At 48.1% G+C, this 15,996-nt stretch overlaps 1 protein-coding gene across 1 annotated transcript in view; it reads left to right on the top strand.

Moving 5' to 3' along the window:
• The first annotated feature begins 1,144 nt into the window (after positions 1 to 1,144).
• The window catches only part of LOC144153661 (uncharacterized), a 207,492-nt gene continuing 192,640 nt past the window's right edge, over positions 1,145 to 15,996 (top strand). Inside the window, exon 1 of the mRNA XM_077685325.1 lies at positions 1,145 to 1,259. Coding sequence (XP_077541451.1) covers positions 1,211 to 1,259 — 49 coding nt within the window. The 5' untranslated portion in view covers positions 1,145 to 1,210. The remainder of the gene's footprint in view (positions 1,260 to 15,996) is intronic.

Here is a 15,996-nt window from a genome sequence, read left to right as displayed (position 1 = left end):
ACATGGCATTCAGGTGGCCGGGGCAAATATAAATGTTTTCCATAATATTTGGAAGGAGGCAACCCGGCTCTCTTCGTAGCACAGGAACCGAAGCCTCACTGGCAAAAAAAAAAAGAGAGAGAGAGAGAGAGAGAAAGAAATGAACCGCTTTGTCGTTCTCACTACCACAGTGAGCTTCTGGTTGTCCTTTCATTGCCTGATAATGCTGCCAATGTATATTGTTTCAGCGTATGGCGGTTTCTTGAACACATTGGCTTATTCTCAAAGTGATTACCCAAAATTTTAAGATGGAACGTTGGGTGATGTTGCTGATATGAGTTCAGTGAACTAACGCAGTGAAAAAGCGCAACCAGACTAAATGATTTGTGTTCAGTACAGATTCACCGAGCGCCCTGGTCAGTCCAGGAGCCATCCCCACAACCGCCTGGTAACTTCGGTGGGTTCCTGTATTGAGAGAAACCTTCATGTGCATATCTGTGCGAGCATGCGTGCGTGTGTGTACGTGTGGGATTCTGGGTCTACGACTGTGCGTGCACGCGTCTGTGTCCGTACGTCCATGCATGCGTGTGTGTCTGTGGTGTGCGTGTATGTCTGCGTGCGTGTGTGTTTTTGGTCCTCTCTTTCTCTGCAGTTTAATCTCAAGTTCATTTCCAGTCGAGTTAAACCAATTGGGCGGATTCTCTTCTGTCGGACTCGAGAGCGAAGGCCGGTGGAGGACCCGGGGGCAATCAAGAGCGCCGAGGACGGACGCGTCCTTTTGTGCGGTGGTCTCCTTCAGCCGCGCACAGCAGCGACGCCGCTGGGGAAGGAGCTCGATCGCGCCATCGTTTTGAAAAGTTTCCCATTGTCCCGTTGCCAGCCTTGGGAGGCGGCCGGCCCGGGCTGAGCAATTACTCAACGCGAGAGCCTTTCAGAAAAACGCCCACGCTGGACGGACAAGCGCGCGCGCAACTGTTGCCCCCGCAGCCCAAAGGCACCCCAGGGTGTGTTTCGTGTCGCGGCGGGAGCCCCTCCTTTTCTCCCCCTCCGGGAGCCCGGGGCGAGGAGCGCGCGCCAGCGGCGCTCCGGTTGGGGCGCGGGCGAAGCGCTGGTAGCGGCAACAGTGCTGCTCCGTGAAGCGCCTAAGAGCCGCACAGTGCGCATGCGCGCCGAGAGCTCGGGCCGCGGGAGGATGGTGGTCGGACCGAGCTGACGGCCAGGCTAGAAAGGCATGCCGCCCAAATACGACAGGAGAGCACAGACGCAGCGCACCGAAAGCCGTGAGTAGAGGCCCGGGGTCCGGTCACGGCGTGTCACGGCGCACCCTGCCGCGTGCACCCGCTGCCTGTCGCCGCCTGTCGCGGCCCCGCGCGCGCCACAAGTGAGCCGCCGTAGGGCCGCGTGCGCCCTGGCCGTCGCAGCCTGCCCGCGGCTCCGCGAGACGGGCAGCCTGCGTCCGCACGTGAGCACGCGCGATGCCGGGACGGGCCGCGCCGCCGGCTAATTGACAGCGCCGTCTCTCTCTCGCACGTCTCTGGCCGCGAATCGAATCATCGAAATATGACAGCTGTCCAAAGGGGTTTGGCAAAACGTCCCGTGTGGCAAGTGTCTTCTTCAGAGTGAAACGCTTGCCAGGTCCATTTGTCAACGTAACTAACCACCCAGGAAGAGCCGGTAATATTGTCTCCTGACGTGAATGTTTCGGAATGCAGCGAACCTCGCGCAACAACGATGAGCTCCGAAAATAACAGGAATCGCCTACTTTTCAGTAATGCGCTTCGACGCAGATATTTTTCAACGGGCAACACCGAAATAAGCTTAAACGAATTTGTCGGTGCCACTAAGCTAACGTTAATATCATAAATTTCGCAAAAGCAAGATATGTGGTGCGAACGCATGCAGTTAATTTTCTCGCACTTTAAATTTTCCTTCGTATGCCTAAATCTCTCTTCGCGTGCTTGCACTGATTGCGTACCATGCTTTGTTACCGACCCAAGCTGCTATCTGCCGTCCATGTTTTCTGCATAAGCGCATCTTACAGCTATTCTTCAAACATTCAAACCCAGCCCGTGTTCCTGTCTGCGTGCGTTGCACACACGCACGTACACACTTACACACCCACACACTATATATATATATATATATATATATATATATATATATATATATATATATATATATATATATATATATATATATATATATATATATATATATATATATATATATATATATATATATATATATATATATATATAGTGTGTGTGTATATGTATATATACATCAAATACCAAATCGCATCAGAGGTTTGCGATGATATTTCTGCTCTTGCTCTTCTTCTTGTGATAACGGGAATAGACCGGTAGTAGTCTTTGCAACTTACGCGGACCGCGTAAATTTACGTTAATAGATTTGTCAGATCTCTGCAACTTAACATGTAGTTAAAAGAAACAACGCGTGCAGAAAAAGAATTTTTTTTTTTGCTCCTGCCCAGTCTAGACTAACCGATCGACTAAACGCTTCATCTTCGCCCGACGACTTCGAACTGACCGTAGATCCTGCATACAATTTATACGCAGAGGTTCTACTCAGGTATTGCCCCGATATGAACATTACCAGAGCTGAGCCCTGCATATACGTGCTGGAATTAATTAAAATACAATGTTCTTTACTTCAACCCTGTCTATATAGCAATTTTGGAGTAGTTTTCCGAAAGAAAGGAAGCGTCCAACTCATTAGTTCAGACTCATGTACCTGTTTCTCTTCAATTGTTTGTCATAAGAAAGAGAAAAGCTTGAACTGAGTAGCGTAAACCTGTGTCCCCTTTTCGCTGTAGACGTTTTTACCACCCATTGTGCGTAACTAGGATTTCACAGCGCTAAATAATTGTTTCAAGCACTCGTAGAACCCAGTTAAAATTTGTGACGTTATTTGAACCAAGTCTGCACGTTTTCCGAAGTGTGCACTTCTACTGCTTTTATATTTATGATCAATAAAAATTTCAGCATGCGAAGAACAGCTATAAGCATTTCCGAGACGCCATTGTGCGTGTTTACATTCATTTTACTGTGTTTTATCCAACTGTATAGTTTTCACCATCGCCAAACTAAAAACTTAAACGGAGATTACGAAGTTTTACAACACAAAAATCGGTCTGCTTCCCAAGAGGCCTGTTTAGTGCAATCGTTTCGTTTGGACGCACGGCACAGAGATTGCGCATGGACATGCCGTGGCTGGCAAGCATTCGAAGCGCTGCAGTACTTTCAATGCCGGCTAGCTTATGGCTTCCCGAAAGCAAAACTGCGGCCCTTTTGCAATGACTCAGCGTGACGCCGCTCGGAGAACGCGTCCCCCGAAGAGGAGCGGCGCAGAGTTTCGGATAGATAGAAATGCCCCAGAAAGTAGCGACGAAATCAGCGGTTGCGCGCCAGAAAGGCGGGATCCGACTAATGTACGGGTGCCTGCAGCAACGCTCGGCGGCTGTAATTGAATATGCTAATGCACTGAGCGCCGCAGAACGTACACCACTTGAGCAGCGCTGTTCCCTGCCTGCGGATTGTATTCGAACAAGCAAGCAAGGAAAAATGGCGAGAGAGCGAGCGGGCTCGAGGAGGGTTGCGCATTTAGCGTTAATGACCGGACGGCAGCGAAGTTGGCGCTACAGAAGCTGGCGGACTGAAGTTTGCGGCGCTGTGAGGCTGCCGCGAATGCCAGCCTGGCCAGGGCTTCCAGACGATCAGTTCTGTTCACGGCGACAACTGGTGCAAGCGTCCGATTGACTGAAGACCCGGGTTGCGCGAGATTCGCTCAACCTCTTGTAAAGCCTGACGACTGTCTCGTTGTAGTGGCTGCGAACTCCGCACATCACTGTGCTCGCCGCGCAAACCTCTGCAGATCACCCCGGGGAACATTAGCTTAATGGGGAAGCTGATCTACGCTCGCGTGGGCTCTCGCCCAGGCCGATTTTTTAAAAATAGGGGGTTCTGTACCTTTCCTAAGCCAGTTTTTTTTTTTTGGCACAGTTGGCTCATAGCTTTCGAGACTGTTTTTTTTTATTGTGGAAAATCAGCCCTTCTTGTAGTTAAATGGCAGCACATGAGAGCCACCTCGCTGTACACGCTTAATTAAAAATGCCCGTGGTTCAGCTTCACCACAATGCAAATCAATGACAAATCACTGCGATCAAGACGGCAACGTAGGGCAATGGCGGAGCCCATCTTTTGATTTGACTGTAAAAATGTGGTCGGATCTGTCACGATAGGCAATGCGAGCTCGATGTTTTGCGTTGTGTGGTGTCGCAGCGAATAACAAAATGACCCATCATACCGTTATTCACCGAACTCGCTCGCGCTTTCGACCGAAGCGATTGGCCATTCAGTGAACTGTGACAAAGCCGACCCACGGAAATATTTTAGTCTAAAAATGAGAGAAATTAGGAGCCATTCTGCTCTGTGAAAGAGGATGACGAGCACGGCTGCAAAATGTAGGAATTTTGTTATCATCATTTGGTAATAATAGTGACCAAGGATCTCTGATTACTTAATAAAACTTAGAAGGGCTAGAGTTTTATCCGAGGAGACAAACATGGGGCTTTCCGTTTCTGTTCAGTAGAAGCCCATCCATTGAAATTCAGAAAATTAAATGAAACTCGCAGCAACTATAGTGGCCTAAGGTGCCAATTTTCATAAAATGGTTTTTGCGAAAGTTTTAATAAAATAAGAGTTAGAGCCGTTTTCTTCTGAGAATGTGTGATAACCTTGGCTCTGGCGCAAGCTGTTTTTGCGCATGCAGAACAAAAATGTTCCGAATGCTAGCCCTAAAAATCTTTGTTTTAAAAAACACACAGTGTAGAGGCAAAGAGGGATCATTAAAACTAGATAAGGACCAGTATGTGAAAGTGCCTCCAAAACATAGTTCCCGAAAAAATCACAGCAGAGCGATTCGAACTGTTATTACGCACACTGACGTGTATCGGTATTCTTTTTTTTTCCGGATATCATTGAAATACGGAATAAACTACCAAACGATGCTGTGGAGTGCTCGGGTGTACAACAATTTGAATTAGCTATAGATATGTTTTTTTAGAAATAGTGCGTCATCCCAAATCTGTTCATGACTGCGCGCTATTAGAGTAATTTGGTTCACCGTTTTGTTCCCTCGCCGTATTTTGTTTCCTTGTTTTGTTCTCTTGCAGTATTTTGCAGTGTTTTGTTCATCACTGTGTGTTATTGCAGTGTTTGTTCCCTCCCTGTAACGACCCTCACTAGAGGGTCAACAGTATTACCAAATAAATAAATAAATAAATAAATAAATAAATAAATAAATAAATAAAAACCTCACTTGGGTTTATAATAAGGGAGCAGGGACCCAGTCAGGTACTTATGTGTACCTTTTGTCCCCGTAACCTTAGTATTTATTTGTAAAAATAAAGAGGTTTCGTAAAAAAAAAAGAAAAAGAAAGAAACGAAAGTATTATACCCCAAGTCGTACACGAGTAGGTCAGATTATTGGCGTCCCGAACTCGGACCACTTCATCATAAAGTCTGATAGCAAGAATGAGAGAAATGTTTTCTCTGCGCATTCTTAAGACTCCCGTAGACGCCAGCGCGAGAAACTTCTTGCCACTAGCAATCGGGCCGTGCTTCTCGCTCGAGCATAACGATTCCCGAGCTCTTCACGTGAGGCAAACAAACATGCCGGGGTGGGCTATAACTGCGCGGCAACTATAAAATTCATAGGCCGTTTGAAACATGATACGGGCCCACTAATCTACCTTAAAGAGAGGGCACACTGTGTTTTTATTGGTGGACCGAAAAAATATACACGGACCACTGGCCATATACAGCTTCGCTGTAAAAAAAAAAACAAAAAAAAAACACGGGGATTTGTGTCGAAGTTTGTGGGATTTTTTGACCGCCCCGAACTTTCTAAGACAAGCTCCATTCTCATGCGTGACTCCGGGGCAGCGTCGGCAGGGCCACAATTGAGTGCGTGTAGATTGGGCTGGCTCGTGCACGTTAATTACGGCTGATCCCTTCGTTCACGAAAAAAGGACGATGTTCAAATCTATGGTGCCCTAATTTACACACGGGCGAGCATGAATATGTTTGGGGTACACTTTAAAAAGTCTACGTAGTTCGGCCTCGCCACAAAGCTCCAGAAAGACCATTCACTGCGACCAACTGTGAAAATTCAGGGAATCATGAGGCCCAGTTTATGATTTCAGTTTAAAACCTGCATACAGGGACACAGCGTAAGGAATGCATGACGCTTCACATTTCGCCATGCTCCTGCACAGGTTCTATTTTTCACTAAACTTTCCTACTGGCACTCGCGATTCACAAAATATGCACACTTGGCAGCATTGATCGGTCGTTCTTGAGCTTTGTGGCAAAGCCGACCTACGAATACTTGTTTGAGTGTACCGGTAAACATTTAGAAGCACAAATGTGTGTTAACTCAAAGACAATATCGTGGTCCAGCATCCACACAGCGCGCTAAGTTGACCAACTCATGCCTCCAAAAGAGCCAATTTGGCGTATGACGGCAACGGGCATACTATCTGACTGGAAAACGCGATCTTCGCCGTAGCACTTCGCAATGCAGAAGGTCCTGAAGTTGCTTTGCGTGACGCCACAGCGCAGACCGAAATTTTGAGTGAAATCGTATGCTCGATATCGTCATTCGGTTAATATGGACGTTAGCTACATATACTTGTCCATTGAGTGCATTGTGTTGAAGCTGAACCTAGTGATTATCTTGAGAGCTACTCCTAACTGCTAGTCGCCGTTAACATTTTCACCGAAATAAATAATACAATAAATCTTTACTATCCTGACCAAGACGAACGAAGAATAGCGATTCCAATATAATTACAGCCTCTGGCCAAGAGAACTGTATCGTAACTTTCCCAATGTCTACTTATGCTGGTGCTTTTCAAGATTTAACTGCCCCCCCCCCCCCCCCAAAAAAAGGCAGGGCTTTCAGACTTGTGATCCGATTCCTATATATTGAGAGCATACAAAGTAGTTTTTCTTGTTGCTGTTCATACCACTTACGTTGTCGTCTTCTTCCGTTTAAGGGCTTTTCAAGGGCGCGCCATGGAGAAAAAAAAAGAGCTCAGTTTTAGGATAGTCATTTTTCTTACGGGTAGCCTCGTTCCCTACAACGAATAGGGATTCGAATCAATCCCCAAGTAGCATTCTGAAATCATACATATATAGCGACACCCACCGCAAAATGACCGAGCGCACGCTGCGCGTAGCGCGCTAATGAGGCGTTCACTTCGTGCGGAGTGGTTTCTACCTTACATGTTCTAGGCGGTGGAGGGAGTCGAAAGACGGGTGCTCTGTAGGCTCATAACGAGCATGGTCGCGCAAAATATTCAATTGAGATGCTATAACGGGAAATGTCGAAATCCTCTCGTTGCCGTTTCTCCCTCATAACATAAAAAATAATTTACCACAAACGGCTTAAAAGACAACGCGCGAAATATTTTCCCATTTTTACTCCCGGCAGGTTTCGCCTGCGCTTAGCCTAAAAGGTCCGCCATTTATACCAACGAAAACGCGTAAATATAGTTCACGCTGAGGCGGAATCTTAGCTTTGGTAACATTTTGCGCCACGTTTTTTTTTCTCGTATTGTAACGGGTTTATTTTGCGGTCATATAAACATCTTTTGTGACGAATAATTAGGAATCGTTTCACGTTTTCCTGGACTTGAAATGGAGCGAAAGTGCTTTCTTCGGAGAAAGGAAAACTTTTGGCATACTTACGCTGTCGTGCAAAGTAAAGTACAACGAAAGCCAGAAGTATGTTAGTGACGGATGAACGGGTAGGGACTTGTAAGCTACGGGAGTACTGAAAGACCAGGTTCATTATGAGTTCATGGAGAGGGGAATGTATCTTATGGACGAATAGACGGTTGTATGTAAGTTACTAACGCACGTACGCACAGGGAGATAGAGGTTGCGTACGTAGAAGAAAGGTTAGTACATAGGGAAAAGAGGCCTCGTCTGTCATGGACGCCATTGCATGCAGGATACGGGTGCGTGGGCAAAAGCCCGTTGGTTTGACACACAACAGTGGTATTCAGGTTACGACGCAGAAGATGCCTACTCTTATGTTACGGATGCACAGACATGTAGGTTTCAGGCGCCTCAGCGAGGGCACGTTGGTTACGGACGTATCGGCAGAGGCGTATAGCTTGTGGACGTACGGGCATGTGCGTTATGGATCTATGTAAGAAAGCATTTTGGTTCCAGGCGCGCGGACGCATGGGCATGGGGATCTAGGTTATGGATGCACAGACAGGAGTATGTTGGTTACCGACACGCGAACGGGGACTTGTTGGTTGGTAAAGTTGAATTATTTACACTTTTCTTTCGCTGACATGTTGGCCCGTAGCAAAACGTATTCTACCGGGAGACGCTACGAATAATTTCGAAATAAAAATACCATGAACCACTTTTGCTGCAAAACTTTTAAGACACCTAAGCCTAAGACACCTATAAAAAGATTTAGTTTTGGTTCCGCACTTGTCCGGTGTTTTAAAGCGAAGATTTTTACTTCTACCCCCCAAAGGATCTCTCGTGATCGTTGCTGTCAACAGAAAACTCCCGCTAACAAATAAAATAACTTACTGGAACCGCCACGAATCGAACCTGAAACGAATAGAGAAACGGAGCGAGAGCCCATCGTGTTACCGATTGAGCTACGAGCGCACGCGGAGACGGGGGAGACAGACAGGGCACTCACCAAGCACGCCTGCGGGTTTACTCCCTGCGTTCTCGCTGAATGCCACCTGATAGCTTCACGCGACCTCTCGCGCCGCTGTGCGCTCCGCCCACGGCATGTGTAGCGGCCGCGTGTGTGCCTTCCGCATGCGCTAGGAGTTATAAATATTAAAGGAAGCTCTAACCAACGCATGGCATCTCACTTCTCCGTCTCTGCCGCCGATATCGCCGCCTCCGTCGGCGGCGGCAGAGGCAGAGGAGCAGTGAGATCGCCTAACACCGGGTTTCAGCTTCCTTTAATTTTATAAAAAAAGTTTCCACTCATGTGATTCACCAATACAACTCAAACAACCACCTTTCCTGAATCTTGCCTTGATTTAACCTTAGCAAAGAACATCTCTTTTAAGTGATAAAGGGTGTGGTCAAGTGCGTTTCACTTGTCTCGGGTTTCCCTCTTTGTAAAGCCAGATGTGTGAATTCAATTGACGTCGCATGGGTAATTGTTGTGGGTATCGTTTACAGCGTAGCTTTCCAACCACCTTCACAGGGTGTATTGGCACGCATTTTTTATCCCGTCTTTGTCCCGTTACTTTTGCGCTGTGAAGATGGACTTAAGCCCCCCTTGTGATGTAGTGAATGCGAAAGCATTATGATTTGAATTGTCAAACTGCTATATGCCGGTATTGTGTGCGCCACCATGTTGTATTGGGAATGACGCCGTTAAATGTTTCTCACACCTTATACGTGGCACTTCTTGCGCGCTGTCTGTTGGTCCAGCACCGCACAATCGCAGTGGTTTCGCAGCTGCTCTAGAGGCAGGCGCCCCGTAGTCCATTGCATTAGCTTCAGCTTCTTCTCAGTCGCACTTCCTGGTTTTTTTCTTCTCGTTGTCTCCGCTGTTCAGCTCTGTTTTTTTTTCCGTAATGGATGATTTCACGACCCGTGGTTCTGTGTTGGCCGCTGGTTTGGCTTTTAATTCCACCCCGGTCCTGTTGAGCATCGCACTGCCATGGGCCACCATGATTCACAGCTGCTATTCACGCAGACGGCTGAGAGTCCATCGCCGTATACACCACACCGATATACACCACACTAGTTCGAAGAACTAGTGTCGCGTGGAAAGTATAGCGCTCATTGTATGCACAGCCATGAGGCTGTGCCTACAGTGTCGTCATCTTTCCATATAGGCGCGAACGGCCCGTGTGCAAAGGTGCGACTCTGCCCTTTCATTATTACCATCATTCTTTCCCCTCCGCGTTTTTCCTTCCTTTCTTCGTTACTACGGTTGAAAGGCTTGGCCAATGGCCCTTATTGGCGCCCTTAGAAGAAAAGTGTTTTGCTAGTTGCCCAATCGCTATTTCTGCAATTACACGCTGAATTTACTGCTGTAGGCTCAGTACTTTTGTTTATAGGAACTTCACTGAGAAATATGCGTCATTCCGAGCACTCACTCGCCTATTTTTTATTCCTTGAGCAGTCGGCCATATTTTGTGTGCCATCCGTCAGCCATTTTGCGGGCCATGGACGCCGCACTTTGACGTACACAGGTTGCAACGTACATAGGAGGATAATAATGGGGTGGAGTGCATTCGGCAGGCATTCTCAGATAATGAATGGCAACCTACCATTTTCTCTGAAGAAGAAAGTGTATGACAGCTGCATCTTACCGGCACTCACCTACGGGGCAGAAACTTGGAGGCTCACTAAGAGGGTTCAACTGAAATTGAGGACGACTCAGCGAGCAGTGGAACGGAAGATGATAGGTGTAACATTAAGGGTGTGGTACCGGGGTTCTTGCACCCGGCCGCGGTTCCTAAGAAAGGACACTGAGCCTCCTCGATCACACCTTTACTTGGAGTCCCACTACGCCAAGGTACACCGCTCAGCCGATCCGGCTGCACACACGTCGCCCAGCCGAGTCCGCCATGTCCTATCCTCGCTCCTCTCGCGCCACCTCCTCATCCTCCGCCGGCACATGTCCATCGCGCGGGATTGTCCACCGCCACTATTGCCGGATTACCACACTCTCCCCCCCTCCGAAGAAAAGGCCGACGCTGGCTGCCCTCGGCTGCAGTCGTCGGCACTCTCGAGGGACTCCCACGGCTCAGCCCGGATGGCAGTAGACCGGTGCCACAGGTGGCCTCCTAAGACCCGGGGGTCCTTGCAGAAGGTCCAAACGTGGCAAGGTCCTGTCCGCGGGCCTTGCTCCGCGGGTCGCGTCGGCACTCTCGAGGGACTCCCACGGCTCAGCCCGGATGGCAGTAGACCGGTGCCACAGGTGGCCTCCTAAGACCCGGGGGTCCTTGCAGAAGGTCCAAACGTGGCAAGGTCCTGTCCGCGGGCCTTGCTCCGCGGGGGTGATGTCCGGCGCAGTCGTCAGCAGTTGTCCGCCTCGAGCTCCTGCTTCATCTTGGCGAACTCCTCCTTGGTCATGGAGCCATCGCCCTCGCCGAGCTTCTGGAGCTTCTCCCGCGAGGCGTCGAAGTCCGGCCGCGGAGGGGCCGGGGGAATGATCATCCCGGCGTAGTCCTCGCTCTCCTCTAGGGCGTCATGGAGCCAGATGAACTCCTCGTGCTGCCGAAGCACAGAGAACTCCGGCTTCTGGAAGTCCGACAGCGTCGTCTTGGTGTGGACAGTGAACTTGACCTTGTCCCTCTCGCTGAGGGCATCCGAGATGTCCACCACCAGAGACTGGTCCGCCAGGTCGATCGTGTCTGACCGCATCCTCAGCGAGCTGTCGGTCACATTTGCCGCGGAACACCAAAACGAGGAAGAAGACCACAATGCCCTTCCCAGGAACCACGGCCGGCCCCGCGTTCAGGGCGCCAAATGTGGTACCGGGGTTCTTGCACCCGGCCGCGGTTCCCAAGAAAGGACACTGAGCCCCCTCGATCACACCTTTACTTGGAGTCCCACTACGCCAAGGTACACCGCTCAGCCGATCCGGCTGCACACACGTCGCCCAGCCGAGTCCGCCATGTCCTATCCTCGCTCCTCTCGCGCCACCTCCTCATCCTCCGCCGGCACATGTCCATCGCGCGGGATTGTCCACCGCACTATTGCCGGATTACCACAAGGGACAAGAAGAGAGCTGAGTGGATCAGGGAACAAACGCGTGTTAAGGACATATTAGTAGAAATGAAGAAGAAATGGACGTGGGCAGGGCATGTAATGCGAAGGCAAGATAACCGTTGGTCACTAAGGGTGACAGAGTGGATCCCTAGAGAAGGCAAGCGTGGCAGAGGGTGGCAGAAAGTTAGATGGGCAGATGAGATCAGGAAGTTTGCGGGGATAAATTGGTTGCAGTTAGCACAGGGCCGGGGTAATTGGAGATTAATGGGAGAAGCCTTTGCCCTGCAGTGGGCGTAGATAGGCTGATGATGATGATGATGATGGTGGTGGTGATGATGATGATGATGATGATGATGATGGTGGTGGTGGTGGTGGTGGTGGTGGTGGTGGTGGTGGTGGTGGTGGTGGTGGTGGTGGTGGTGGTGGTGATGGGGTTGCGATTACAGCCGTCCTTTCCGCCTTCCCCTGCATCGTTTCACCACCCTATATGCTTATACTTGTGTCCTTCTGTAAAGCGTGCTCTGCTGTGAGCGGACTTGCTTTGGAAGAAAGTGTACTTACGTAAAACCGTTAAGGAGTTCGTGTTCGCACAAATGACAATGTTGGTGGCGTTACGCTAAAATGCTTATTGCTCGATTGGATTAGCAGAAAGTTTCCATTCATCGCGGAGTACGTCGAATGCGCTGCGATCCCGGTGTCGTCGTTCGCTTGTGGAGAATGCTTACTCAGCGGGGAACCGCTGGTAGGCCGCAGGGAGAGATCACGTAGGCGGTGGATGCGGTGTCGTCTGCCAGTGCAGGGCGCTTTTCCGAATCGTCATCTCCTGCAAGTGTGGATGACACATCTACGTTTGCTCCTGCTAGCCTGTCGCGTTGTACTCTTAAAATGCAGCTTAAGCCTGCCCCAAGTATTTTTTTGTAGCAATTCTGTGCCGTTGTTATGCTTGCATGCTCGTGCGGGCATGCTCATAAAAACTACATCTCGTATTTGCGTCTACCGAAATAATAAATTGCTAGTATACAGAGGGTAAAGCAGCAGTTAATGTAATCTAGGCAAGTAATAAATAATTTCAAAGTGGTTTGGCCCAGAAGATGTTTAGAATACCCAATTTTCGGAAGGTTAACCCACGAGTACAGGCATCGTCTTTGAGAACTATAAGGTCTGAAGGAATCTCTTGATGAATGGGTACATTGCCAGACTTTGAAGGGCCGCAATTACGGGTCGTTTGCTTATCCTTTTTCTTATCCATATTTAAACAGAAAAAACTAATAACAGCCCGCCACGATGTCGTGTCCGGCGCTCGAACGCGCAAGGGTAGATTTGCGGATTGATGCACGCTTGTCTACATCATGTGTACGTCAAGGGACCCTAGCCATGTACAGAAGAACATTTCGTTATACATTTGTTTAAATAACCTCAAGGGATAGTGCTACAATATTAAAAAGGCAATGAAACGTTCCTACAATGCTCACTACGATTGCCGATTTAGTTATGCGGTGTTCTATGGGTACATATCTGTGCAAACGAGATTAGAATGCTCGTTAAAGTATCCCAAAGTGGCCTAAATTTTTTTTTTAATTCGTAGCATTTGGTTGTGGTTCGTATTATCGTCCGGGCCCTGCTTAGACGCGCTAAGTTCCCATTTTAGATGCGACTGCATCTCATTCACTCGCCTTGTCCCTCCATACGGCGTTGTCCGTACCCCTCCCCCTACACTATAAAAAAAATAGTAGTTAGCGGCGCCCGGTTTCGATCCCACGACCCTGTGGGCGGAACGCGAGGTACATGGTGCTCTTTCCACTGCGCCACAAAACCGAGACAGAATCCAATGCTACAAACGCGCCTTATATCCTTGACTCATTCAAACTACGTCAAGAAGCTACTGATACAACGCATGACGGGGCAATGATTAACACTTGCAATAAAAGAAAAGAAGCTCCCACTTACAGCAACAATGATGGAGTAAAGGTCGTTGCGACAGCGAAGCCCCAAGCATACCACTTAGAGAGATTGACCAAGATTGGCCAATAAAACATAATATTAATCATAAAACATAATAATCATACGCGTTCCCGACACGTTTCACGCGATTTCAGAATCAATCCAACGGAAACACCAAGTGAACCCCATGATGCGTCGCATCTACACAGGGTTCCCCTCGCGGGGAGGTGGGCGCAATTTTTTTAGTTTAACTATTGCTGCATATAGGAGGGAATGAAAGCATTTTTTTTTGTGAGTGAAAAAAAAAAAGTTGCCTTTTAATTACACCTCCAAAAACAAAGCACGAAAAGCTTGAATTAGGGTTGGCGATTTGCGCAGAAATTTTGAGGAGAAATCTTGCCATGAGGTATACATTTAACCAGAGGAATGGTGTAACACTCTGTTGCGAAAATAAAAGAACTAGTCCTTGGCTCACGAGGCACAGAAAAAAACAGTTTTATATACTAATTGCGTATCTCACATGATTATATCCCGGTCGGAATGCGCCCCGTTAGATAAAGTCAGACAGTGCACAACGCGCAGTTGCCTTGTGGAAGACTAGATACGCAATTCCCTAAGCTTGAGCAAAATGTCACATGCAATAAAGCTCGGCACCCTCTGTCCTGCTTGCACAGCCGTACTAGTTTTGAATTCCATGTTGCGATGGGTTTGCTTGTTTCTGTTTAGCAGAGTCAAGATTTGCTTCATTTTAAACGAAGCAAGTGCCGGAAAGCAACTGAGGGCCGGAATTCCGCTTATCGGGTATAACGTTTGCACGCATAATAAATGCTGAAGTGTTGTTCTAGCGACAAGTAGATGTACCAAAGAATTTAAGCCCGAGGCATCACTCTCGATTCTGTTTCTCGATTTCTCGTTGGCACGGACGCTCGAACGTTTCAATAACACATTGAGCAAAAAAAAAAAAAAAAAAAAACTTAATATACTTTAGTATGTCCGTTGTGCACAGATAGCCTCAATCTGGCAGGAAGGAGGAGTAAACGCTCGCACAGCAAAAACTGCCGTGCCGTACTGTGATAGTTGCCGATGTTATTGGTCAGCCCACATGCATGTCCTGAGGAGTCCAACAGTTGATATCGGTCAGTGCTGCGCTCCCCGATTTCGCGAGGTACCAGATCTGTGGCGGCAGTCCCGTCTTCGCGCTGTCTTCTTGGTGAGGTTACATGCTACACAGCGCGCAAAGTGCTAGATACATGTGCGCGCAGAATGACTTATTCAAAAAGATCAAATGTCCGCCGGGGACATCTTTCATTTCGCGTGACAGTTTTTGGTTCGCTCAGACAAACCGTAAAATATTCAGTCGGGGATTCCTGTGAGCATTGCGCCAACCACATAACGCGGGGGCACGAGATTGCTCAAGGCACGTGGCAGAGGGACTGCGCAAATTCTCTCAGCCTTTCACACTAAACTTTTTTACACCCTTTTGGGCCGAAAAGGGTGTAAAAATCTTGTCCCATGGCTAACACCCTTAAAAGGTGTTTTGGCAAAAAAAGGGTGTATGGATAAAAAAAAGGGTGTTGAGCTCAACACCCTTAAAAAAGGGTGTTGCGGACGTTCAACACCCTAAAAAAAGGGTGTGGAGTTTCACACCCTTTTTTTGAGGTGATGGCATGCGCAGAGGCAATGTCAAACGGCGGAGCGCGCAGCATTTAACACAAACAGCCAATACGTACAAGTTACAGTTTGAACACGGGATGCAAGCGGTACAGGGAGTGCATACTTACTTAGCAATACATGTGCTGTTCTTGCTTTTATACCCAGCAGAGGAAAGCCCCCAGATGGAGTCGGTGGGCTTGTCGCAAAAAACTGATATTTTAGCGCTAATTTTGGAAGTATGGATTTTACTACGAGAATATACAAATTAACACGTGGATTTGCAAAAACTTTTTAATTACGCGGTAGTTTTTCTGATCCGTAACTTAAAGAATTTTATTAAATATCATACAAATCTTCCCTGCCACCTCAACACCCTTCAAAAAGGGTGTTCATTATTTCAACACCCTTTTTCCCAGGAGGGTGTAAAGCTACAAATTAGGGTGTTCGAAACTAAGAAACAGGGCGTAAAGAAAAAAAGGGTGTGAGAAAAGACCGCCAACGAAGAAAAAATTTCCCCGCATTTCCCCGAGGGGAAGAATGTGAAAGTGCGAATGCAGGAGTTGAATTTGCGCGGTTCGGTAATGTTCGCGAAAGAGAGATCACACGCACACACACA

The sequence above is a fragment of the Haemaphysalis longicornis genome, unplaced genomic scaffold, assembly GCF_048455015.1.
Source record: "Haemaphysalis longicornis isolate Haplotype H1 unplaced genomic scaffold, Haemaphysalis longicornis Haplotype H1 scaffold_1, whole genome shotgun sequence".
Classification (NCBI taxonomy): domain Eukaryota; kingdom Metazoa; phylum Arthropoda; class Arachnida; order Ixodida; family Ixodidae; genus Haemaphysalis; species Haemaphysalis longicornis.
This window is presented reverse-complemented; position numbering and strand designations above follow the sequence as displayed.